Raw genomic sequence first — 24,343 nt, 5'->3', positions numbered from 1 at the left:
GGACCAAGCGCACGCACACAGCATCGGTAACGAAAACCACCGTCATCTATGCTCGGCTCCTCGAGCAGACGACACCGGAGCAGATGGGCGAGCGGGCATTGTCCGCTCGCGGTTCGTGTGTTCTGGGTACGTGGCCGGGCCGCACTTTTAACGCGCGCGCGCCAAAGGCGATCATCTCCTTCCGGTTGCTGCAAGACATCCTGAGAGTGTTGCCAAGGTCATCGAAACATTCTCCCCTCTAGCATCCAATTAGTGCACCTCTAGGACGCATGCTCTTCTACTCCTTCTCTCTTCCTGTCCGCCCGCTTTACCGACACCGCTGGCATCGCGAACGCCTGGCAGTGGCAGCAGCAGCAGCGCTCCTCCTCTGCGGTTGGCGATCGTCGTCACGCCCCATCCGTTTCCCGATTTTTAAATGACTTTCACCCTCCGTTCTAGTTAGTGCTGCCACCTGCTCCACCAGGCAAGTCCATATTATTGGAGACCCTCCTCCTACACCCGCTGGGCCATTTCCAAGCGGGAGGGCCTCGTGTTGCCCTGGCCGTTTGAAATTAAGTATCGGGACCCATCCGACCCATGGGCCATGTGTTCCCCTACCCCTGGAAAAAAAGGCATAAGCGTGTGTACGTGTGTGTGTGCACCCGTGTGTACTCGTGTGTATACATGTGTGGTCTACTCAGAAGCTATGTGCATCATAACAAAATGGTACCAAACGTGATTTGACATCAGAGGTCATGCTTTAGCGAATGCGCCAAGTTCTTTTAAGCGAAAAAACAATATATACTGAAATTATCATTTTCTTTGAAAACCCACAAGAAATCATTTTAATTCAACTCAAGCGAAACAAAAAAGACAGTAGAAATGTAATGATTCATCGACTGAAATCGATTGTAAGCACGATGCGTGCGGTGGGCTGTTCGCGCAAGAATCTGTTGGGCCACTCCACAATTTTTAGACGCAAATTTCAGCTTTGTGGGCAATCGTTCACATAATCACGGGGCGGCTTTCTATTTGGACAAAGGACGTGAACCAATTAGGGCTGTAATCCATATAGAAATCATTTGTCCACCTTTCTTGATAAAGGTAAAGACGTTCATGAATTTACACGGCGTCCGACGTGCTTGCACAAATTGACTTTTTCGTTCACGATGGTAGTTGTCAAGCCGTCGACTTATTCCACGGGTCATGTTTTCTACAGGCACAATTACCCCGAGGGCGATTTAGTCATTTGGACCACGAGGCTGCCGAATTTGTGGGACTGCCCAATTAGTTACGACCCCGTCCGAGCCAGAACTCCTCTTTTCCTTTTTGCCCACCGCAGCGAACGTGTCCCCCGGCAGGAGAGGTCGCAACCGGGTACCCGATACCCGTACCCTACCTGATACCCGGCTACCCATACCCGACCCGGTATGGGTACGGTTACCCATTTGCGACCCTGGTGCGGCCGGGTACGGGTACGGGTAAGGAATCAAAACCCGTTTGCGACCTCTGCCCAGCAGCCGCCGAACCACAGCGGTGCACACGTTGGAAACTTGCAACACGCGTCGGAAACAGCCGAGTGGCGCGCACGCATTACGCCGTGATCACATAAACGAATCGATTTCAAATCGGCAAATCGACGAGCCGTGCTGCTGCCCACAACGACGCTCTCACCACCCCCCGCCACCCCACCACCACCACTATCTTCCGACGATTAAAGGGCAAGCCGAAACTCGCCTGCTCACATGCTCACTCACTCTCCAACTCACTCGAGATCCCAAACCAACAAGAGACATCACCCCCCTCCCGCATTGCTGTGTCCTCGAAATAACTCTGGTGGATAAAGCGTGGTGTCCCGCATATAACAGCGTTGATCGGGAAGGAACTCTAAAAATGGGAAAAAGTTTTTTTTTTTATTAATTCGTATTTTGTACTCCCAAAGAGCTCGGTAGTGCGACCAAAAGTCAGTCTTGTCATCTCGCCGTGTCCCCACGCGGCGCTGAAACGTCACGTGCCAGAGCTGTCCCCACTTCCGTGACTGTCCTGCGCAATGTCTGCCGTCGTGTTGAATTCTGTGTTCCAGAAGTGGTGGTTGTCAATGGTGGGTTTGTTTGTTTTTACTTTCATTCATAAAGCTAACAGTATTCTTACTTTCATAATAGCAGAAAGGCCGCGCAAATAACATCGCACGCTGTAAACTGCCTAAATTTGGCCTTTGTGAGCGAATGTGGGTTTTCGTAAAGGAGGTGGCAGAGGCGCACACACCCGCCCGCCGCTATTTCGAGGACACGTGGCACCCCAATCGTCACTGCGCGCAGCCTGAAACGAGTGCGATCGATCAGCGAGCTTCCACGAGATATTGTTCCCCCGCCCCCCCACCACCACTCCCTCCCATCCTCATGACCCGGATTCGCCTCCTGCTCCTCCTCCTCCTCCTCCCATCACCGCTTCCGCTGTCGTCATTATCGTCATCATCATCTTCGTCGCCACCCTCGTCGCTGGCTCAGAGCTTGCGATGCACTGGCTGCTTGAGGCAGAGCTCCGAGCCGGCCGAGATGATGGGCAGCTGGTTGTCGCGATGGAAGCTGATGAGATGATTGACGCTGTCGAACTTGCGGTCCTTGGTGCGCACCTGCGGATAGCGGGAGAAGGGGTTAGAGGTTAGAGCGGGTTCAGGTTGGGGTTTTGGTTGACTTAGTTGTTAGTAGCTTGGGGTTAGGGTTAGAGTTTTGGTTTGATGTTAGAGTGGGTTCAGGTTGGGGTTTTGGTTGACTTAGTTAGTAGCTTGGGGTTAAGGTTAGAGTTTTGGTTTGATGTTAGAGTGGGTTAAGGTTGGGGTTTGGTTGACTTAGTTGTTAGTAGCTTGGGGTTAGGGTTAGAGTTTTGGTTTGATGTTAGAGTGGGTTAAGGTTTTGGTTATGCTTGCGTTGTGGTTTGTGATTGGATTAGGATTTGGGTTAGAGTTAGGGTTTACGTTCAGGGTCAGGCTTAGCGTTCGCGTTGGGTTAGGTACTAGGGGTTTTTATAGTTTAAGGTAGGAGTTAGGGTTAGTGTGTGTGGTGACTGCACACTATGCCACCGCTGAACACCGTACCGGTCACCACTCAGTCTGTAGCTATGACAAAGTGCAGCGGTTGTGGCACGGTGTCATTTTCCCACGGGCAGAACGCACAGCCTTGGCAAGGTACGGGGCGGCCGTGGCAGAATGTGTAGCACACAGCACGGCGTGTAGCCTTGGCACGTTGCATCGCTGTGTCGCAGAGTGCGGCCGTCCGTAGCGCAACGCAAGCTTGTGGCGCACACGAGCCACGGCACAATGCGTAGCGGCGGCAGTGTGCGCGGCTCTGGCACGATCGCCCAAACGGTGACATGACACCGCGTGGCGCAAGGCACGGTGCGTGTTTGCGGCACGCCATTGCGTCTCTGCGACACAATGCGTAGCACTTTGCCACACTGTGCGGCACGGACGCAAGACACCGGCTCCGGTACAATCGTCCCACAGTGTCACAGAGACAACGGTTGTGCTTCGTACGGTCCTAAAGAAGTTCAACAAATAATCTAGATTTGAAGCTTTCGTGACTGCAGGAATCCATACTCTTTGGTTCTTTCGGTAAAGTCACATAGGTAGAAAATAAAATAAAATAAATCACGACGTTTCGGGCGCAACACAAGCGTCCGTCATATAGTTTCTGTTCTTCTATAACGCCACGTGTTTTCATCATGCAAATTGGACATAATGCGATGCCGCTGGGTGCTTCTAAATGCTGCCCACGCGCCCTCACAGTCTTTGTCCGGCCTGCATACGCATCTCATATCGCGGACTGTGCTTTACCCAACATTACACGTTACTTAAAATAACGCTTGCGTTCTTCAGGAACGCAACTACCGCATCATAGGAGAAGTGACTGCACACATGCACGTGACCTTGCCACAGACGCACACGCGCCACGCCGCGTCGCTCACCACGCCCTCGGGGTCGACGAGCAGCAGGTGCTTGGGCCGACCGCCCTGCATGCCGGTCAGGACGTACTGGCCAGGCGTGGAACCGCTCTCCCGCACCAGGAAGTCGCCATCGCGGCTCAGCAGCTTCTCGGCATCGCCGCGGCTCACGCGGCCGTGGAACCACGGCTCTCCCCGCAGCCGCTCCGAGGACAGCCCCCCTGGGGCCGGGGGGGTAGGGGTGGACGGGGCGGAGTGAGACGATGGTGGGGGGTGCGACGTCGATGACGTCATGCGCGTTACGAAGCGCGTCTTTCGCAGCCATTGTTGTTTTTACATAGGGATTGAACGTACGGCAAAAAGTCATTTACACCATTGGAACCTCATTTGCCAGTAAAAAATATGATAATTGGTTTTTTACCCTTGTATCTGGCAACAAAACTGATGCCTTTTTTTCACAAGGAGTCTTTTGGCGTCAACTGGTCCAACACCATGTGAGACTAGGCTCTAAGGAAAGCTGTCTCGGGTGTGGACCAATCAACTTCAAGGACAGTGCATACATTATCAGAGTTATGTTTTTTGTTTGCATTATGACTGCAGGTATTGTGGTCTATGCAAACATGACTCCTTGTAAAAAAATGTGTCAGTTTTGTTGGCAGATAGAAGGGTAAAAAACCAATTATCGTACGGCAAGTCCTCGCTTGACGCGCGGTGTTCGCACTATTACTGCGTTCTTGCTACGACGCGGTTCTTGCAAGACGGAATACTTTTCTTACATTGCGGAACGCGCGCCCCGTTATAACGAGGAACTCGCGCCCCCCATCATAACGCGGTTTCTGAGTGGTCGACGACTAACTAACTTTCTTGGGCTGCTCGGCTTGAGCAGAATGATACGGTACGCAGAAGAATAAAGCACGGGGCGACTTTCCCTCATCTCAATTCTCTGTTCCGCCACGATATGACTGCAGGCTGATGTTCTAGTGCAAATGTGATTAAAAATTTGCATTGTTTGCATTTATTTACGCCCCGTAATGTGCATTCATCAAGGAGTACTTCGCTTAAAGCGGCACTCGTCAGGAGCGCATCGGCCGCGTTCAACAACAAATCCCCGTCACCTCCGTCCATGTCGCTCGTGTTGACGTAGCTCGGGTCCTCTGTGGCCTCCACGCGGGCCCCAGGCCGCATTCCTCCACTGCCGTCTGAAGGAAACAAGAAAACAAAAATGCATTGTAAGGAAGGACGTTATTAACCAGGTAAAGCCTTCCCCCTCCTACCTGCCTATGTCAGCTGTTATTTCCGACTCTCTGTGTCTCTCTCTATGCCTCTCTCTTAGATCTCTCATGCTCACATGTCCTTTGCATTGCACTCTCTCTTGCCTTTGGATTGCGGTCCCATGCCCTTTGGATTGCACTCTCATGCTCACAGGTCCTTTTGATTGCACCCGTTGGGTTGCACCAGAGGTCGCAACCAGGTACCCAATACCCGTACCCCTACCCGATACCCGGCTACCCGTACCCGGCCGGGTACGGGTACCCGTTTGCGACCCTGGTGCGGCCGGGTACGGGTACGTGTAGGCCGTGAGTCACTGGTGAGTAACTGTTTGTCACTCATTTCCCAACGTCTTGTCTCTTCTCACAATTCAAGTACCTAGAATCAACCCACCCGCGCCTGCAACATGGCTTCATCCCAGAGGTCGCAATCAGGCACCCGATACCCGTACCCTACCCGGCCAGGTACGGGTAGGGTACGGGTACGGCCGGGTACGGGTAAGGAATCAAAACCCGTTTGCGACCTCTGGGTTGCACTCCCTCGTCTAGGAGGCCGCTCTCCTAGCGTAGTCACATGCTAATTCTCTCACATTAACAACACGCTAATATCTCACATTAACATCATGCTAATCTCTTCATATTAACATCATGCTAATCTCTCACATTAACATCATGCTAATCCCTCACATTAACATCATGCTAATCCCTCACATTAACATCATGCTAATCTCTCACATTAACATCATGCTAATCTCTCACATTAACATCATACTAATCTCTCACATTAACATCATGCTAATCTCTCACATTAACACCATGCTAATCTCTCACATTAACATCATGCTAATCCCTCACATTAACACCACGCTAATCTCTCACATTAACATCATGCTAATCTCTCACATTAACATCATGCTAATCTCTCACATTAACATTATGCTAATCCCTCACATTAACATCATGCTAATCTCTCACATTAACAACATGCCAATCCCTCACATTAACATCATGCTAATCTCTCACATTAACATCATGCTAATCCCTCACATTAACATCATGCTAATCTCTCACATTAACAACATGCCAATCCCTCACATTAACATCATGCTAATCTCTCACATTAACATCATGCTAATCCCTCACATTAACATCATGCTAATCTCTCACATTAACATTATGCTAATCCCTCACATTAACATCATGCTAATCTCTCACATTAACAACATGCCAATCCCTCACATTAACATCATGCTAATCTCTCACATTAACACCATGCTAATCTCTCACATTAACATCATGCTAATCTCTCACATTAACATCATGATCATTTCTCACATTAACATCACTAGCCCCGGCCACTTTTTTTATGACCCTTGGGCTACACCCATTTCAAACCTTTTAAAACAGTCTGCCTCAGCAGCAGACCACGCTTTCCCACCTGATGACGGACGCTTGTGTTGCGCCCGAAACGTCGTGATTTATTTTATTTTATACCTACGTGACTTTACCGAAAGAACCAGAGAGTATGCATTGTAAGGGTTAACATCGAGTTCACATCCAATCGGTGGTCGCTCCTGCGAGGTCACGACTGGTTACGCGGTTATTTTCGTTGGCCTCGGTCGCCATCTGTTTGAGCCCTAGCGTGTGCCCTACCCAAATCAAATTTACGTCACGAGTTATACAACTCTTTGTCAGAAGCGACCTGGCCACAAATGATAGCTCAACAAAGTGGCTTATCGTCACGTGGAAATCTATGTCAGCCAAATACTGGAATGTGACGTTGATTCTAAATGTGGAGGGAAAAACCGGAGGACGCGGAGAAAAATCCACGCGACCACGGGGACAACATGAAACCTCCAAATATACAAACATCGTCAGGGTCAGGATCGAACCCACGCACTCCTGTATACCAGGCGAGGCATTTAACCTCTCGCCACCGTGGCGACGATGTCTCTAACGCGTGCGTTCCCTAATCCACGTGTTCCTCTTCCTCACAGAAGCTGCTATAGATGCCGCGATGTCACTCAAAGAGGAGGCAGGCAATATTGCGTGCCCGTGGCATTCACGGTCAAATTGTGCCAAATCTAAAAAATTACACCGCAAAAACGCATCGCAATCGTCAACCCCCCTCCGCCCTCCTCCCCCTCCCAACTGCGAAGGCTTGGCAAGACCCTCCTACAAAGGAGTCTTGAGACTCGGGTGAGGCTTTGCTGGGCAAGCAAGCGTAGTGATGACAACACGATGGCCATGAGCCTTATGCAGAGTGCTCGCTGTGTGCACTACCGGCTGCACTCGATGACTGCCTCTGGTAGCTCGCGTTGCTGTCGTACACAGACTTCCCCGCCGCCGTCCCGTTCTCGCCTCTTGTTGCCTGCGCGCACAAACACACGCACGCACGCACGCGCACACAAACACACACAAACACACACGCGCACACAAACACACGCGCACACAAACACACACAAACACACACACACGCACGCACGCGCACACAAACACACACACGCGCGCACACAAACACACACAAACACACACAAACACACACACGCGCACACAAACACACACACAAACACACACATGCACACACAAACACACACACGCGCACACAAACACACACAAACACACACACGCGCACACAAACACACACAAACACACACATGCGCACACACAGCGAAGGGTCAGCGCAATCCGCCACAGCGCAAAATGATTAGTCGATGAAAATATTCTTAGGCTCACAATGCGTACACACACACACACACCACGCCCGGCCGCCTTTGTCTGCCCAGTGGCAATGTTTGCACACTGCACCATTTACTCATTTTAGGCTGAGTCGACCTAGGGGAGGCCCAGGACCGGTTCAGATAATCGTTACTGGTTTTGGTCGTGAGCAGGAATCCAATTCGGGTCGCGTTAACAGGTGTACTACCGCTAACCACACACGCACCCCACACACCGCACACGCACACCACATGCACACCGCACACACACCGCACAGCCGCTGACCATGGACGATTGCGGAGGCCGCTGTGGTCGCGCCCCGGCCCACGCAGCGCCCCCCGCTCCTGCCCCGCCCCCTCCGGCCCCCTCCAGCGTGCGTGCGTCCACCAGCCCCCCAGGGGGGGGCTCCTTGGCGGGGAGGTCATTGTAGTACTCGTGGTCACGCCCCGTGGCTCTGGACACCTCCTCCTCGTCCTCCTCTCTCTCCGTCGCACCATCGCCGCCCTCCGGCCTGACGAGAGGCAACAAAAGGCAAAGATCCCCCCCCGTGTAGCCTTAGCAGGCTGTTGGGGCAAGTGCTGTTATAGCGTGTAGTGTCTATGAAGGCCGACACAGCACACGAGGGGGTGGGTGGCCAGCACCACGCCCGGCTGCCTTTGTCTCCCCAGTGGCGATCTTTACACATCGCACCAGGTACTCATTTGAGGCCTAGTCTACTTGGAGGATGCCAAAAAACCTTTGTTTTGGGCAAGGCATCGAAACAAAAAACAACAACCAGAATCCAAAACCGAGGTTGCAGGCAGGCTTGGCTGCACGTGGGAGGCCGCACATCGCGGTTGAGGTATGCATGGAAGTACAAAGAGCTTATTACCCAACGTACATAGCCAACCGTGCTAATTGGAGGTGCCGGGGTCTGGTTAGGAAGGGGCTGAGGTGTGGGTTACCTGGAGTGTGGGATGGCGGTGGCGGCGGCGGTGGCGGTGGCAGCAACGGCCGCGGGCCGTGCAGGACTCTTGAGGTACTGCTTGAACCTCTGCTCGAAGGCCTGCCCGATGGTGCAGATCACGTCCTGCGCCAGCCCTTCCAGACACTCGAGTACGTGGCACGCTGCCCGGAGAGAGAGAGAGTGAGCGAGTGAGTGAGCGAGAGAGTGCGCGAGAGAGTGAGCGAGAGAGTGAGCGAGAGAGTGAGAGGTGGGGGTTTTACATAAAGCTAAGTTTAAAAATGTAAATTTTTTTTTTTTTTTTTTTTTACGAAATGATGAACGAAGCAAAGTGCCGAATATACCGAGCATCTTCTTGTTTCCACTGATCGAAAAACAAAAAGAAGAGAGAGCGTGTGTTGTGGGCGACAGCGACATGCCGATGCCAGACAGGCGCAAGTAGGTCTTCACGGATAACATGTTACGAATGCACAATTGGAACCTAATTTGCCAGTAAAAAATATGATAATTGTTTTTTTACCCTTCTATCTGGCAACAAAACTGACACCTTTTTTACAAGGAGTCATGTTTGCATAGACCACAATACCTGCAGTCATAATGCAAACAAAAAACATAACTCTGGTAATGTATGCACTGTCTTTGAAGTTGATTGGTCCACACCCGAGACAGCTTTCCTTAGAGCCTAGTCTCACATGGTGTTGGACCAGATGACGCCAAAAGGTGCACAACTCAAAGACAATGCACCAGCAGAGTATGTTTGCATTATGACTGCAGGTATTGTGGTCTATGCAAACATGACAGATAAAAGGGTAAAAAACCAATTATCATATGTTTTACTGGCAAATGAGGTTCCAATGGTGTAAATGCTTACCCAGAGCTCTCATATTCTGCTGATGCATTGTCTTTGAGTTGTGCGCCTTTTGGCGTCATCTGGTCCAACCCATGTGAGACTAGGCTCTAATGAAAGCTGTCTTGGGTGTGGACCAATCAACTTCAAGGACAGTGCATATATTATCAGAGTTATGTTTTTTGTTTGCATTATGGCTGCAGGTATTTTGGTCTATGCAAACATGACTCCTTGTAAAAAAGGTGTCAGTTTTTGTTGCCAAATAAAAGGGTAAAAAAACATTTTCATGTTACGTACGATTCGTTAATTTGATTTGAGTCGAGACATTGGTGCTCATCTTCTATTTACAGCCCTGAGCCACTGGTGGAAATTCCACATTCCTAAGGTTAGGGGCGAGTCTCTCTATCGGATGTTGTCTGCTGGCTGAGTCGCCCTTGAAAAAAAACTTCTTATCTCAATGAACTCGGGAAATAGGATTCTGACTTCCTAACTTCGTATCGTCCTCTTGGTTCTTTCGGTAAAGTCACATAAAAGGGAAATAATAAAATAATACAAATAAAACATCATTAAATACAATTCTCACGACGTTTCGGCTACAATGCAAGCAGCCGTCCTCAGGTGAAGAACTGGTCTGTCGGAAAGACAGCGTCTGAATGCACACCACCAGGCTTGGCAGCGTACATTTAAGCTGGGTTAGGGGAGCCAGGGCGTTTTATGTTTTATTTTTATTATTTTATTATTTCCCTTCTACGTGACTTTACCGAAAGAATCAAGAAGATGAATCCCTGCAGTCACGAAAGCTTTCAATCGAAATTTCGTATCGTCCATTTCACAAATGTTGAGATTCCGTGAAATTAGTTTGCAAATTTAAAACTTTCGTAATTTTATTTCCGGACAAAAAAAATACAATATGAAAGAACAAACACAAGCTGTAAATAACATCCAATTTGTGTAGTTTACCGCTATAAGTATTGCACACTCCGTTTTACAGGTAACGGATGCATGAGTGAGCGAATGGTGAATGGGTGAAGAAGAGTGAATGGATGCGTGGCAAGTGAATAGCCGAGTGAAACATTAACTGCGTTGGCTCACCTCTCTGATTCACAGGATCTTTGGCCACATATGCAACGTAATCGGTCGTTTCCTATGTTGCAAAAAAACACAAACATACACAACAAGAAGGAATTATATATCTGCCCATGCTGCTACATTGGCAGTGTTGCACAAGCGGAGTTAACACTAAAACTCGGCGTACATGGCCTTGAAAGGAAAAAATATACATATATACGTAAGAGGCGAAGTACTGGGCAATGGACCTTCTTTATAGCAAACAACATTCAAAGAAAATATTTAGAAAAGTATCAAATAAGCAGTGTATTCAGGCAGTGTTATTGATGAATGCATTGAGTTTGTTTGTTAAAACAATGCAGGTATGTTCACAATAAAATATATTTTGCACAAGTCAAAAGTCAAAGTGATTTCCATTTCTAAAGAGCCCCGAGGCATTGGTGTTCATCTTCTGTGTACAGCCCCCGTAGAGCCAGCGGTGGACATTCCACATTCGTATGGCAGGGGCGAGTTTATCCAAGGAGAACCGCTGTTAAGTTCCCCGCAAAGTAGTGCTCATTTTAGCCACCGTGATGGTAACATGGGGGCTGAGAGAGTGCACAACAATAATTCTAGATTTGAAGCTTTCGTTAAAGTCACGTAGGTAAAAAACAGTTACATGCTAATTTCTTACATTAACATCAATAGACCTAGCCACTCCTTTATAACCCTTGGGCTACAACCATTGAAAACCTTTAAAACAGTCTGCATCAGCAGTAGGCCACGCTTTCCCACCTGATGACGGACGCTTGTGTTGCGCCCGAAACGTCGTGATTTAATTGAGTTGTTTTCATTAATTTTATTTTTTATTTTTTGACTTTACCGAAAAAAACAAAGAGTATGCACAACAATAAGTTCACGGAGAGACGACAGACAAATACCATACCTGGTCTCCGCCTGAAGCGAAGGATATGGACTGCATGTGGTGGTTGGCAATGATCTGTGGGACGGGCAAAAATGGCATCTGTGAAAAAGAGCTCGACAGCTTATTGGATTCCTCCAGTCTAAATAAAGATTCTAATTCTAGAAGACACGATGATCACCATCATCCCCAATAGCTGTGCAGTGAAACTCAAAATATCCGCCACCAAAAAATCCGCATTACAAAACTCCACGAATCTTGAAATCCGCGTCCCCACGTGCAAAAACAAAGATCCCCCGTCTAGCCTTATCAGACTGTTGCGGCAAGTGCTGATAGCGAGTAGACACGTACACAAAGACAAAGATGCCCCTACAGTCTGTTAAGGCTGTTAGCGAGCACCTATAAAGGCCGGCACGGCACACGAGGGGGTGGGTGGCCAACACCACGCCCGGCCGCCTTGATCTCCCTAGTGGCGATATTTACACATCGCACCAGGTACTAATTCGAGGCTGAGTCGACCTAGGGGAGGCCTAGTACCGGTTCAGATAATCATCACCGATGTTAGCCGTGAGCGGGAATCGAACCCGGGTCGCCAGGTTTGTAGCGCAGCACCCTAACAGCTACACTACCGCTCCCCACACGTACACACACACACACGTACACACACGTACACACACGTACACACACGTACACACACGTACACACACGTACGCAGACAAAGGATCCCCCATACAGCCTGAACAGACTGTTGGGGCAATTCACGAGCCACACAAATGCACACGTGCGTACACGCGCACACGCAAACACACACATGCGTATAAGAACGCACACGAACGCGCACGCACACACACCTGTTTGGTCTCGGGCGTCATGAGGTTGAGGCTGGAGATGGATATGGTGAGGATGATGTCGAGACCGGCGAACTGCAGGTTGCTCTTGCCCAGGACGTCGCCCAGCGTCTGGCTCGGGCCCTGGCCGGTGCCGGAGAACACACGCAGTGGGGATCACTTCCGCTCAGCAGAAGGCACGATCCAAAAACTACGAGGGAGAGCCATTCGTCTAAAATAATACGACCTTTTTATTTGAACATCAGAGTTGTATTTATGCTCGTTAACCCAGGAGAGCCTCGATGAGTCTCGTGACTCTGTTTCAGGACGGGTCCTGCCAAGTTTTCACCGTTGGGGGTGATGTTGCTGTGTCTGATCCCAATTGAGTACATTTCATGTGATTCTTCAGCACTCAGAGATGCGGCCAACAGTAATTACGTTAAATTTTGAGTTAAAGCTTTCGTGACTGCAGGGATTCATATTCTTGGTTCTTTCGGTAGAGTCACGTAGAAGGGAAATAAAAAAAATATTAAACAATAAAAATGCTCATGACGTTTCGACTACAACACAAGCAATCATCATCAGGTGTGACTTTACCGAAAGAACAAAGAATAAGTAGTTACATTGTTAAAATAAAAAAAATCGTCATTATCATTAATACCGTATTCTCCAGATGGTAAGATTCCCTTTGTTCCCCCCCATGCATTTAAAACAAAACAGTTGGGGGCAGGTGAGTTATTTTCCAGAGGGACTTATATTTCACACAACACGGTGTTACAATCTACAGAAGCAGACAAATGGGGGAACAGGAATCAACAAATAACAGCGCGTATCTCACGAGTACGGTGGTGGCAGCACGGTTGAGAGATCGGGTTTACCTTTCGTCGTCGGAAAGATCCATTTGAGCCCGGCACAGCCTCGCACACCCTGCCAATCGCCTCCCTGCGGGAATCGATGCCGACACAAACGTTCACTCACCTTCTCACTGGCTCGCTGCTCACTCTCTCACCCAACTATTCATTCAACCAACTAACCAACCACCCATTCATCCACCCATTCATTCATCCATCCCTCCATCCATGTGATCATTGATCCATCCATCACTCGATCAATTGATCTATACATCCAACCATCTGTTCATCCATTCATCTATTTATTCAACCACCAATCCGTTCATTTATTCATCCATTTGTCCATCTATCTATTAATGTATCCATCCATCTGTCCATCCATATATATAAATTCATTCATCCGTGTATATATGTATTCATTTGTCCATCCATTCATCCGTTCATTCAATTATTCGAGGACCGCAGCCTTCGTCCGGTTCGAACGCACGCCCCTGCTGACTCACCCCCCCGTTCGTCTACCCATTAGTCCAAGGAATCACCCGCTAATTTATTCATTAATTCATCCGGTCATAAACAAATAAATAATGGGCAGGCCCACGGCTTCGGCCAAGTTGCAAACCCCGGCGTCTCTCGCCTCGCATCCGCTTGCCACGGCAAAAAAATCAATAATGCATTTACAAGCGGTAAAGCCATCCGGCCGTCTGCTGCTCGCCCCGTTAAATTATTCATGCTACGCCACCGCCTCCGCCTTCACTACCGCCACCACCACGACCGCTACCACCGCCTCCACCGTCACGACTGCCACAGCTGCTACCACTACCACACCACCTCTGCCTCCATCTCCACTACAACCACAGCCACCACCGCTACCACCACCGCCGCCTCCACTACCACCATCGCCTCCACTACCACCACAGCCGCTACCACCACCACTACCACCTCCATCTCCACGACCGCCAGAGCCGCATCAGCTACCACCACTGCCAACTACCAATTCCACCGCCACCTCCACTACCACCACCGCCTCCGCTACCAACCACCGCTGCGCCTCTTGCGACAGAGGTTTTGCTGGCCCACCGCACGTACGCACGCACAGGCCTACGCAACTCCAGAAACCGGACAGGAAGGCGATTGCCACTGTCAAAAGTCGTCTTGTCAAAGCGTCTCCCCACAGAAATTCTATGAAGACGTGAAGTCTTATGCCTGCCCGGCCTCCACATGCCTCTAGGATAGCGATGGCGAACTGGCATCTCCTGAGCCTCACGCGGCTCTGTAATCCACCACATGTGACTCTATCGAAGGGGGCGTATCACAGGACACACTATCACAGTAGCAAAGAATAATGAATGTCTCCCATGCTGTGTCGAAAACTGTCAATATATACACACACACATATATATACACTTGACTCTTTACAGAAATCATGGCTACTTTTTGGCTCTGGTCTGTTACAGGCTGGCCGCCCCTGCTCTAGAATACAGCGCGTCCAGTGGCTGTGGGAGTCACGTGACACCACGACGCCAGGCTGGAGGGGCGGCGCAGTCGTAAGCACCTTTCTGGCCACGGCGAACATCGGTGGCTGAAAAACGAGTGGCCAAGGTTTGACCATCCCAACTCCACACCGCCCCTTTGTCACTCCACTGCTGGATGAAGCCCTTCTGAAGCAGGGTTCATCGTGGGGGGGGGGGGTCGGTGATTGACCATACTTTCATCATACTACTGGTCAGTGCAGGTTGGTGATTGGGGAGAGATTAGCACGGTTGGCTACATATGGTGCGAAAGAAGTTCAACATATCATGGGACCTCCTTTGCCAGTACCAAAATATACTAATAGGGGTTTTCCCCTTTTTTTCTGGCAACAAAACTGACACCTTTTGCAAGGAATCATGCTTACATTAACCACAATACTTGCAGTCAAATGCAAACAAAAAACAATACTCTGATAATTTATGCATTGTCTTTGAAACTGATTGGTCCACAGCATAAATTATCAGAATATTGTTTTTTGTTTGCATTTGACTCCAAGTATTGTGGTTAATGTAAGCATGATTCCTTGCAAAAGGTGTCAGTTTTGTTGCCAGAAAAAAGGGGGAAAACCCTATTAGTAAGTTCAACGTACATACACAGGGGGGTGGGAGGAGCGTTCCTTAGAACCGGTTCATATATCGCTCGACACCGATATTTCCCGCGGCCGGAAATCAGTCGCAGGGTTCACAGCGCAAGCAGGAAGCAGCATCTAGGCTCGTTAATTATGGTCGACTTCCTGCACGGCGATGGGCTATTGTTCCAACGGCTAATGAGGCACCGCGCCCTGCTCAATAGACGCACGACAGATTCGGACCATCATCGATTCTTTGATTAAAAGGGGGATGAGATTCTACCAGTGGATTCTTACCTGGTCACAAGAGTCCGAGTGTTGAAATCCAGAGACCGCATCGACTTGAGAACCTCAACACAGCCCATGTACTGGAAGACCAACACAACAAATATCAGCACATTAAATTTGGTTCTGCAATTTATTTGTCAATATTCCAGCTCTGAGAATTTTAAATATCGGTTTGACTGTCATACCAAGACAAACATCTCTCTTATTCTTGGTTCTTTCGGTAAAGTCACGTATTTCCCTTCTACGTGACTTTACCAAAAGAACCAAGAATATGAATCCCTGCAGTCATGAAAGCTTTCAATAAAAATTTAAACATCTCTCTGTAGCAGTGGAAAGCAAAGTGCTGTCCCCAAACTGTTGTGGATTAGAGGTCACTCTGGAAGGGATTTCAAAACTCGCTCTGCGATATCCACTTCAGCGGGACGCCAGAGTTCTAAACGGATGCTTCGTCTTGTGACGCGACACTGAGAATACAAATCAGGATAAAAATTTGAATCACATTTATCTTTTCGTATAATTTGAAAGTATGTGAAAAGCCTCGTTATGAATGCATCTCAAGATGCTGTGCATAAAGGAATAATGGGCGCTCTTAGCTTATGGTGGGGGAAAAAATGGAGATGCTCACCACCATCATCCCCAATACATACGGGTGAAAGTAAAAATATCCACCACCCAAAAACCTGCATTCCAAAAATCCACAAATCCTGAAATCCGCGTCCCCCCCCCCAGTCAGCAACAGCCCCGTAACAAAGACAAAGATCCCCCGTATAGCCTTAACAGACTGTTGGGGAAAGGGCTGTTAGCGAGTGGCACCTATGCAGGCCGGTACAGTACACGAGGGGGTGGGTGGCCAGCACCACGCCCCAGCCGCCAGTAGAGAGACGAACTTAGGGGGGTGCAGGAAGATGACTTCTTGACCGATCAAGAGAAGCGGATAGCTGCTGCACCGTGTTAGCTTCGATTGCAAACAGACAAGTAGCCTCAATGGGCCCTCGAGCGATTTGAACAACGCCGATGAACAAATTAAAAAGCAGGCGGGGGAAAATCGTCCAAACGCCGCACGGATCCGACAACGCAGTTCCAAAACGCATCTGTCCTCGGGTGCAATTAACTGGTGATGATGACGTAGGTTAACAATCAGAAGTTTGTTTCCCACCGAGTAAAGCCCATCGAGCTAAGAAGCTCTGTTTCCCAAGGGTGACTTTGGCTGGCAGACAACATAAAATCAGTCCACAAATAAAAGCTGCAAAAAAAACCGTAATATAGATGGCAATTACGTTGTAAAATTACACAGAGTCAGTTAACATGAGGACAAAGATGGCAGAATGCAATGTGGCCAAGAGACAAAACTTCGAGGTGGTCCCAAAAATTTGGCGCAGGTTCCAAGCCCGTACGAGATGACGTCAATCGGAGCAAGACGCGTGGCGTCACCATGCGTGTCTCGCCCACACGCTGCGTGTGTGCATACGTACGTACGGCCAACACCAGTGAAAATGATCTGAAACGGGTCCTGGGCCTCCCCTAGGTCAACTCAGCCTCAAATGAGTACCTGGGGTACGATGTAGGGGCATTGCTACTGGGGAAACAAAGGCGGTCGGGCGTGGTGTTGGCCACCCACCCCCGCGTGTGCTAACAGCACTTGCCCCTACAGTCTGTTAAGGCTATACGGGGGATCTTTGTCTTTGTGTACGTGTGTACTCGCTAACAGCACTTGCCCCAACAATCTGATAAGGCTAGATGGGGATCTTTGTTTTTGTACGTGGGGACGCGGATTTCAAGATTCGTGGAGTTTTGTAATGCGGATTTTTTGGTGGTGGATATTTAGAGTTTCGCTGCACAGATATTGGGGATGATGGTGATCATCGCGTCTTCTAGAATTATAATCTTTATTTAGACTGGAGGAATCCAATGTGCCGTACCAGCCTTCATAGGTGCTACTCGATAACAGAACTTGCCCCAACAGTCCATTTGTGCGTGTGTACGCGCGTGCGTGTCTCACCCGCACAGTATAGGCCACGCCAGAGCCCATGATCTGATCGTCACCATGGATCCATCCGCGTGTCGGCTTGCTGATGAAGTTGCCGTTGCTCCTCCACTCGTCGCCGGGGTCGCCCCTCCCCGCTCGCCCGCTCGTGTAGCGACTCGAGTCCTGCGGTGGTGGCGACACACATTTTGCGAAATTCTAAGATTTGCTCAACTCGGAAAAACTAACAATTCCGTTGCTGTTGGTTTTAAACCAATAGCCCATTTCACGTTAAATTTGCAATACTCCAGCGCTAAGAATTTTACATTTCTGGTTGACTATCACACCAAGACAAACTTCTCTCTGTAGCAAAGCAAAAGTGCTGCTGTTGCTATTGGTTTTCACCAATAAGCAACATCGCCCCCTACTGACAGCCTAATGCCCACTTGCAGGCCGGTGCTGGGTACCATTTAATGCCACTCAGGGAACAGATGACACCAGGGTGTACCTGATGTTTGACCATACTTCACCATGCTTTTTAGCTCGGGATGGTGAAGGGCGGTATGGGTGGGGGGGGGCACCCGGGACCTGGTTCAGATATCGCTCGCCGCCGATGACGACGACGACGACGATGATGATGTCTCACAAGAGGCAGTGACGACAGCACCGATGTACGCACGTGTGTGCCGTACCTGCCGTAATAGGTGCCCGGTCTGTAAAAGGCTACACTGGGGGACATCTTTATCTTTGGACTTGATCAGATAACCCAACCAACTGGATGTTGTGAACATCGTCATCATCATGGACACTATAACTGTCGCATTCTAAACGGCTAACGGTTCAACTAAGGGCAAAACATTGAAGCGCATAACTTCGACCACCTGTCCTCATAGGGACATTGGATTTTTTTTTTAACACAAGTTCACTCCAGGACAAGCCAAGTCTCACCATAAAAAAAAGTTTAAAAAAAATGTAAACCCCAATTACATCTGTCAAGATCCTGGCACTGTGGACTGCTGATGCAGTGGAGAGGGAGGGGGGGGGTCCCCCCAAGGCCTCGTGTTTTTTTTTTTATAATCACGTTCGCAGAGCAGAGGTCCAAGACGCCGATCGACCAGCAACAGAGGGCACGACCAAACGTACAAGAGAGACAAAGAGTTGACTGCGTGTCTGGAATCGAGCAGTTATGAGGAAGCTGGGCAACGAGATTACGGGGCGGGGAAGAAGCGGAGCAGTGCGGCACGGTGTTTGATTGCGGTGTGGGTGGGACTAAAGTGTGTGTGTGTGCGTGCGTGCACGATGACCACGGCAGTAGCGATAGAAGAGCGATAGGGAGGCGACTGACCCGAGTTGAGCGAGTCCCTCTACTCAAGGCCAGCACCCGCAAAGGTATCAACTCAGACTCACACTCTCCCGACGCTATCAATTCCAGCAGTGGGAATCTGTCTTAACAGTAGCTCTCGCTAATCAAGTCTCCTTTGTGTTATGAAGCAACGCAAACTATTCATAGAAAAACAGACATCTCAAACGTGGGTCTCTGCGCGAGTCCGTGGCTCTCTGTGCAATTCCGTGGGTTTCCAGGCGAATCTGCCGGTCTCTACGCGAGTCCATGGGCCTCTACGTGAGTTCGTGGGTCTCTACGAGAGTATGTGGGCCTCTCGGCGAGTCCGTGGGCCTCTAGGCGTGATTCCGTGGGTCTCTACGCAAGTGTACCTGTCTCAGCCGTATAGCGTGTTTGGCATGGGTCTCTCTGGTCCGTGAGCGCTTGTGCAGCTACACCGCTTGCACACCCAATAGCCACGCCACCGAGCGACCGCAAATCTCAAATGAAACACTGCAGTAGCAGCAGCAGCAGCAAAAACCTGCCAGCGTAGGTAGTTTCGTCGACAATGTCTTGAAAACATTTTGTAATCACTTTCAGATTTTCGATGCGAGTTCAAAGGAAGGCGCCCTGCGGACGTGGGAAGCAGTGGGGACGTGGGATGGGCCGCTTCCTCAAACGAGCACGATGCCAATTTATCGCAGAGGTTTTCTCGGCCGTTTGTCAATCGCAGTGCGGCGAGCATGGCCGGGTTCCGCCCAGAGGTCGCAACCGGGTACCCGATACCCGTACCCTACCCGATACCCGGCCGGGTACGGGTACGGGTACCCGTTTGCGACCCTGGTGCGGCCGGGTACGGGTACGGGTAGACCGTGAGTCACTGGTGAGTAACCGTTTGCCACTCATTTCCCAACGTCTTGTCTCTTCTCACAATTCAAGTTCCTAGAATCAACCCACCCGCGACTGCAACATGGCTTCATCCCAGAGGTCGCAATCAGGTACCCGATACCCGTACCCTACCCGTACCCGGCCGGGTACGGGTACGGGTACCCGTTTGCGACCCTGGTGCGGCCGGGTACGGGTATGGGTAAGGAATCAAAACCCATTTGCGACCCCTGGTTCCGCCACGCACTTCTTCCCTCCGTCTTTCGCCGCGCACTACCGCTGGGCATCTTCAAGAGCCGACGGCGGCAACCCACACGGCCGCAAAAAGGGGGTGGTGGAGACCTGTGCAAGGGGCAACATTGTTTTTAAATGTTGGCTCATGCTTTACCAGGTCAAAGGGTGAAGCACTGCACAAGAATGTTTCACACCACTCTATTAGGTTGGAATGTTGGGTTATTACCTGTGTATTTCATTTGTTTTTTAGTAATTTTTTATTTTTATCGTCATCATCATCAGCTACGATCAATCCACTCTCAACGATGCTGCCGTGTAATAATAACAAAAGCCCCCATTCGCCACAAAGTTGCGGTGATGTCAACATGGCTTGTGCCAGGCTAGGTGCACTTTGTGCGCCATCACGTGAAGTGTGGAAGGCTCGCTGCTGGCAGGAAGTCACATGACACTCAGGGGTTATGGGTCAACTGACCGAGATGACAGACAGATGACAGATGTAATAATCAATGTAATAATCCACCTAGTACGGGCACACAAACAAATCTCACCACTCCATGAACATTAAAATGGCTTTAGTCACTTCCTGTCACTTTTCTATAAGGTCGGTGCACACTGATTGTATTTTCACATTGAAGGACTCTTTCTAGAGGCGATAGAATATCTCAAATGTTCTTTATACAATATAAGCAGCCTAAGTAAAATTCGGAATTGACGCTGCACAAACCCAGTCACGGTGTAAAAAATCCGCTGCTATTTTCGCCGAGGTGAGGAGTTTGGTGTTGAGGAATCCCATGTCAGACTCCCGCCGATACCCGCAGCAGCAGCGTTACAAATGCTTAAGAGAATAAACACGCAACGCACCAGCTAACCTTTAAGACGGTCAAAATTGTACAATAGCAAAGAACTTCGACAACTTTACACGTGCCTTCTCGCGTAGGAGCAATGCACGAGTGTGACCCCTTGCACCCTTTGCTGCGAGCTCTTCCGACCTCATGGGTTTGCCCTCGCATAACCTTTCGATGGACAGGCTTGGCAAGATGTCTCTGGTGCGGGACCCCGAGTGGAGGTTTGGTCCCAAAGGCCTCTCGGTTGGAACCGAGCAGGCAGAGCATGCTGGAGACAAGAAAGAGGGCTTTGGGCCAAATCCTCCACTTATTGGTTGCGACCAGGGACCTCCTTGTCAAGCCTGTCCGTCAAAACATCACGCACCTCCGATTAGCACGGGTTGCTACGTACGGTGCGAAAGAAGTTCAACATACATTCAAACTACTACACACTACACTACTATACAATATACAATACACCGTACACGACGCTAGAACATACACTACTACACACTACATTACTCTACACTACACTGTACACTACTATACACTATACTACTGAGAACTCATTTCTGTAGAACTGCTCTTTGTGCTTAGTTTGTCCTTCCCCCGCACCTCCGATTAGCACAGTTGGCTACGTACGGCGCGAAAGAAGTTCAACATAAAAAGAAGTTTGGAGAGCTCACAACGAAGGGTGAGTGGGGCCACAAGACGACCAAGTCATCCCACAACGGCCAAAACACGCTTATTGTCTTGCCGTGGTCTGGGACTGCTGTTGTTGTTGTTGTTTTGCTGCCTTGCCACCAGGCCTTGCATTTAGTGTAGAACAATCAGCAGGAATGTATGTACTTAAGCAATTTGTATTTACATTATTTGTTGTTATTTACTTATTGAGAGTGAATTGCTTACCTTTCTCTCTACTTTGCACTCCTATTGTTGCGTATAGTATTGTTTGCAACTTGCTACAGGATATCTGTGCAAAAAGAGCTTCCATAGGCTCATCAGACTCCTCCTCCTCCTCCAGTCTAAATAAACATTCCGATTCCGATTTAAAAAAACGGTTGCAAAGCGCCCGGAACGTTACTAGACGTCTCCCGGCGCAGTGCGTGACTCTCATTGCCAAGGGGGGGTCACCTTGCTGGCGCTTCCACCGCCGCCGCCGGCGCCGCCTCCGCCGCCCGAGGAGGGGGCCGGAGGCACGGGCGCGCGCGACGGCGACGCGCAGCCGTCCCTCGCGGGGCCCTCACAGCTCATCCGGGAGATGGTGGCCAACTCCCGCACCAGCGAGCGCAGGCCCAGGCGGCCGCGGCTAAGCCCTCGCATCCGCGGCAGGAACGCGCAGAGCGTCGTGGTCTCCTCCTCTTCCTCCTGCCGCCTCTCGGCATCGCGGTCCTCCTCCCCTTCTGGGTCGTTGTCCTCGCTGACATCGTCATCCTCCTCCCCCTCTTCGTCCTCTCCGTCGCCAAAGCCGCCGCCGCCGCCAACGGCGCCGGGCGGCGCGTCGCCCGGCGCGGTGGGAGCGAACGCGAGCCGGGAGTCGGAGTCCGAGAGATGGCGCCGACGTTGCCGCCTCCACAATCGCGGGGTTCCGTCCGAGTCGGTCCTGCTCAGCGCCGGGGGCGGCTGCTCCGCCGGCGAAGGCAGCGGCAGCAGCCGGTCGCACGATCGCGCCGACCACCTGTCCGCGTCGTCCGGCGGCGGGCTGCCAGCGGTGGCGCGCGCCGGATGTTCCGGCGCGGGTTCTGGCGAGGCGTCACCGGAGTCCGACTCGCGTATGCGCATGTACTTGGGTCGGGAGATCATGCCGACCGGCGGGTCGCCTTGCGAGCGTTGACCGAGGGTTTTACCGCCGCTACCGTCGCTACCGGCACCGCCGCCGCCGCCGCCTCCGCTATTGCTGTGACGGTCGCCCTCATGTCCTGAAGGCCCCTGAACTCAGAACGGATCCAGCGCGGGGCGTGCCGGCGAAACGGGACGGTGGTCGGGAGGTCGCCATTTCCTCGCCAGTGTCCCGTGCCAGGGCGGTCTGTTTGGCTTCGGATGTTCGCTGCTGGCGTTTTCCCCACCGTTCTACTCGAGAGAAAACCACAAACACCTTATTTGTCCCTAGGGTCTGAGACGGCCCGAGTCCCAGGTCTACAGCTTCGTACACCCGCTTGGAAGTGCAACGAGAGGTTTTCTGGATTTTTCTCAACTTGATGGAATTAGAAGAGCTTCAACATTACACCAACGTTACTGGTTTTTTTACGAGCGTTCTTGGCGGAACGAAACTAATTCGTACTTTTATTTTGTTTACCGGCATGAGTCTGCGTTGCGCATTAAGCTGGGCGGGACAGCCAAAGTCAACACTTCTCTCCTAACAATTGGCATTGCGCTTCATTAGTGTTCCCGTTTGGTTTTTCTCTCTCCCAAGGCCGGCTAACGGCCTTCAATCGAAAAGCGCTGAACGCAGCCGATTAATTTTTTTAACGAGCGTCCTGTTTAAGGCAGTGACTTTAACAAAGTCCTTAGAAGACGGCAAAACAGAGTTTCTATTGTGTTCCCCCCCCCCCGCCGTTGCACGATTAGTCAGATTTACCAACCGCCTGATACCTGCAAATTTCCGCGTAGAAGCTCGATTCAACTCCCGCGCGCTCACTCAGCGTTTTCGTGGTCGGCGGCGTGTTGACGCGGGCTTGACGGACGACGATGACAAATTATTTTGCCCGTCTCTCTCTCTTCTCTCTTGTTGCAGCCGTCGTCCCAATAACACCCCATGCGTTTTCGAGCTCCACACAGCCGGTGGGTGCAGAGAAGTCGAGCGCAAAAAAAATATAAAGGCCAGAGCGACGGATGCGTTTTTTTTAAAGGAGCGCGGTACCACGAAACAGTTCCCGAGAGGTCTTAATGGAAGGAGTAAATTGCTTCCGTTCTCTCTGCTGCTTTCCACTTACTCTCTCTCGGTTTCTCTCTCCCTCAGTCTCCCTCCTCCCTCTCCTCTCTCTCTCCTTCCCCCTGTAGCTTTTCTCTTCTTTGCACTCTTGCCCAGCGCTCCCTCCCCCCACCCACCCACCCTCGAGCTCCGTTTGCCGCTCCTCCTCTGGCCCTTGTTCTTGTCTCTGCTCTCCCTTTCGCTCCGTCTATCTCACACGCTCGCCCGGCCGCTCGCTCGCTCGCGCGCGCTCCGTCACTCGCTCACTCTCCCCCTTGGCCCACGCATGCCCACGCTCGCCGAGAGAAAGACTCGCACAATATTCACCCCCCACCTCCCTCTCCTGTCCTCTCGCACTCCACTCCGACAAAAAAAACCCAATCCAAGCCCTGGGTCTCCTCCTCTTCTCCCCCCCCACCAATCCCCCCACCCAACCCCCACACCCTATCCTAGCCGGCAACCACCTCACCCACCCACC

General features: G+C 50.6%; 1 protein-coding gene across 1 annotated transcript; it reads right to left on the bottom strand.

Annotated features, from left to right (window-relative positions):
• Window positions 1-718: 718 nt before the first annotated feature.
• On the bottom strand, window positions 719-24,202 carry LOC144734937 (SHC-transforming protein 1-like). Its single transcript, XM_078617402.1, has 13 exons — window positions 22,089-24,202; window positions 17,727-17,876; window positions 15,737-15,807; window positions 13,369-13,432; window positions 12,515-12,634; window positions 11,688-11,741; window positions 10,787-10,838; window positions 8,849-9,011; window positions 8,190-8,415; window positions 7,470-7,557; window positions 5,034-5,117; window positions 3,943-4,139; window positions 719-2,611 (listed from the first exon to the last, which is right to left on the bottom strand). Exons 1-13 carry the CDS (start codon window positions 22,755-22,757, stop codon window positions 2,483-2,485), a joined length of 2,067 nt encoding a protein of 688 aa, XP_078473528.1. The 5' UTR covers window positions 22,758-24,202; the 3' UTR covers window positions 719-2,482.
• Window positions 24,203-24,343: the final 141 nt, after the last annotated feature.

Source organism: Lampetra planeri, chromosome 53, assembly GCF_965212315.1.
Source record: "Lampetra planeri chromosome 53, kcLamPlan1.2.h2, whole genome shotgun sequence".
Classification (NCBI taxonomy): domain Eukaryota; kingdom Metazoa; phylum Chordata; class Hyperoartia; order Petromyzontiformes; family Petromyzontidae; genus Lampetra; species Lampetra planeri.
Note: the sequence above shows the minus strand (reverse complement) of the source record. Positions and strands in the feature narration are given on the sequence as shown.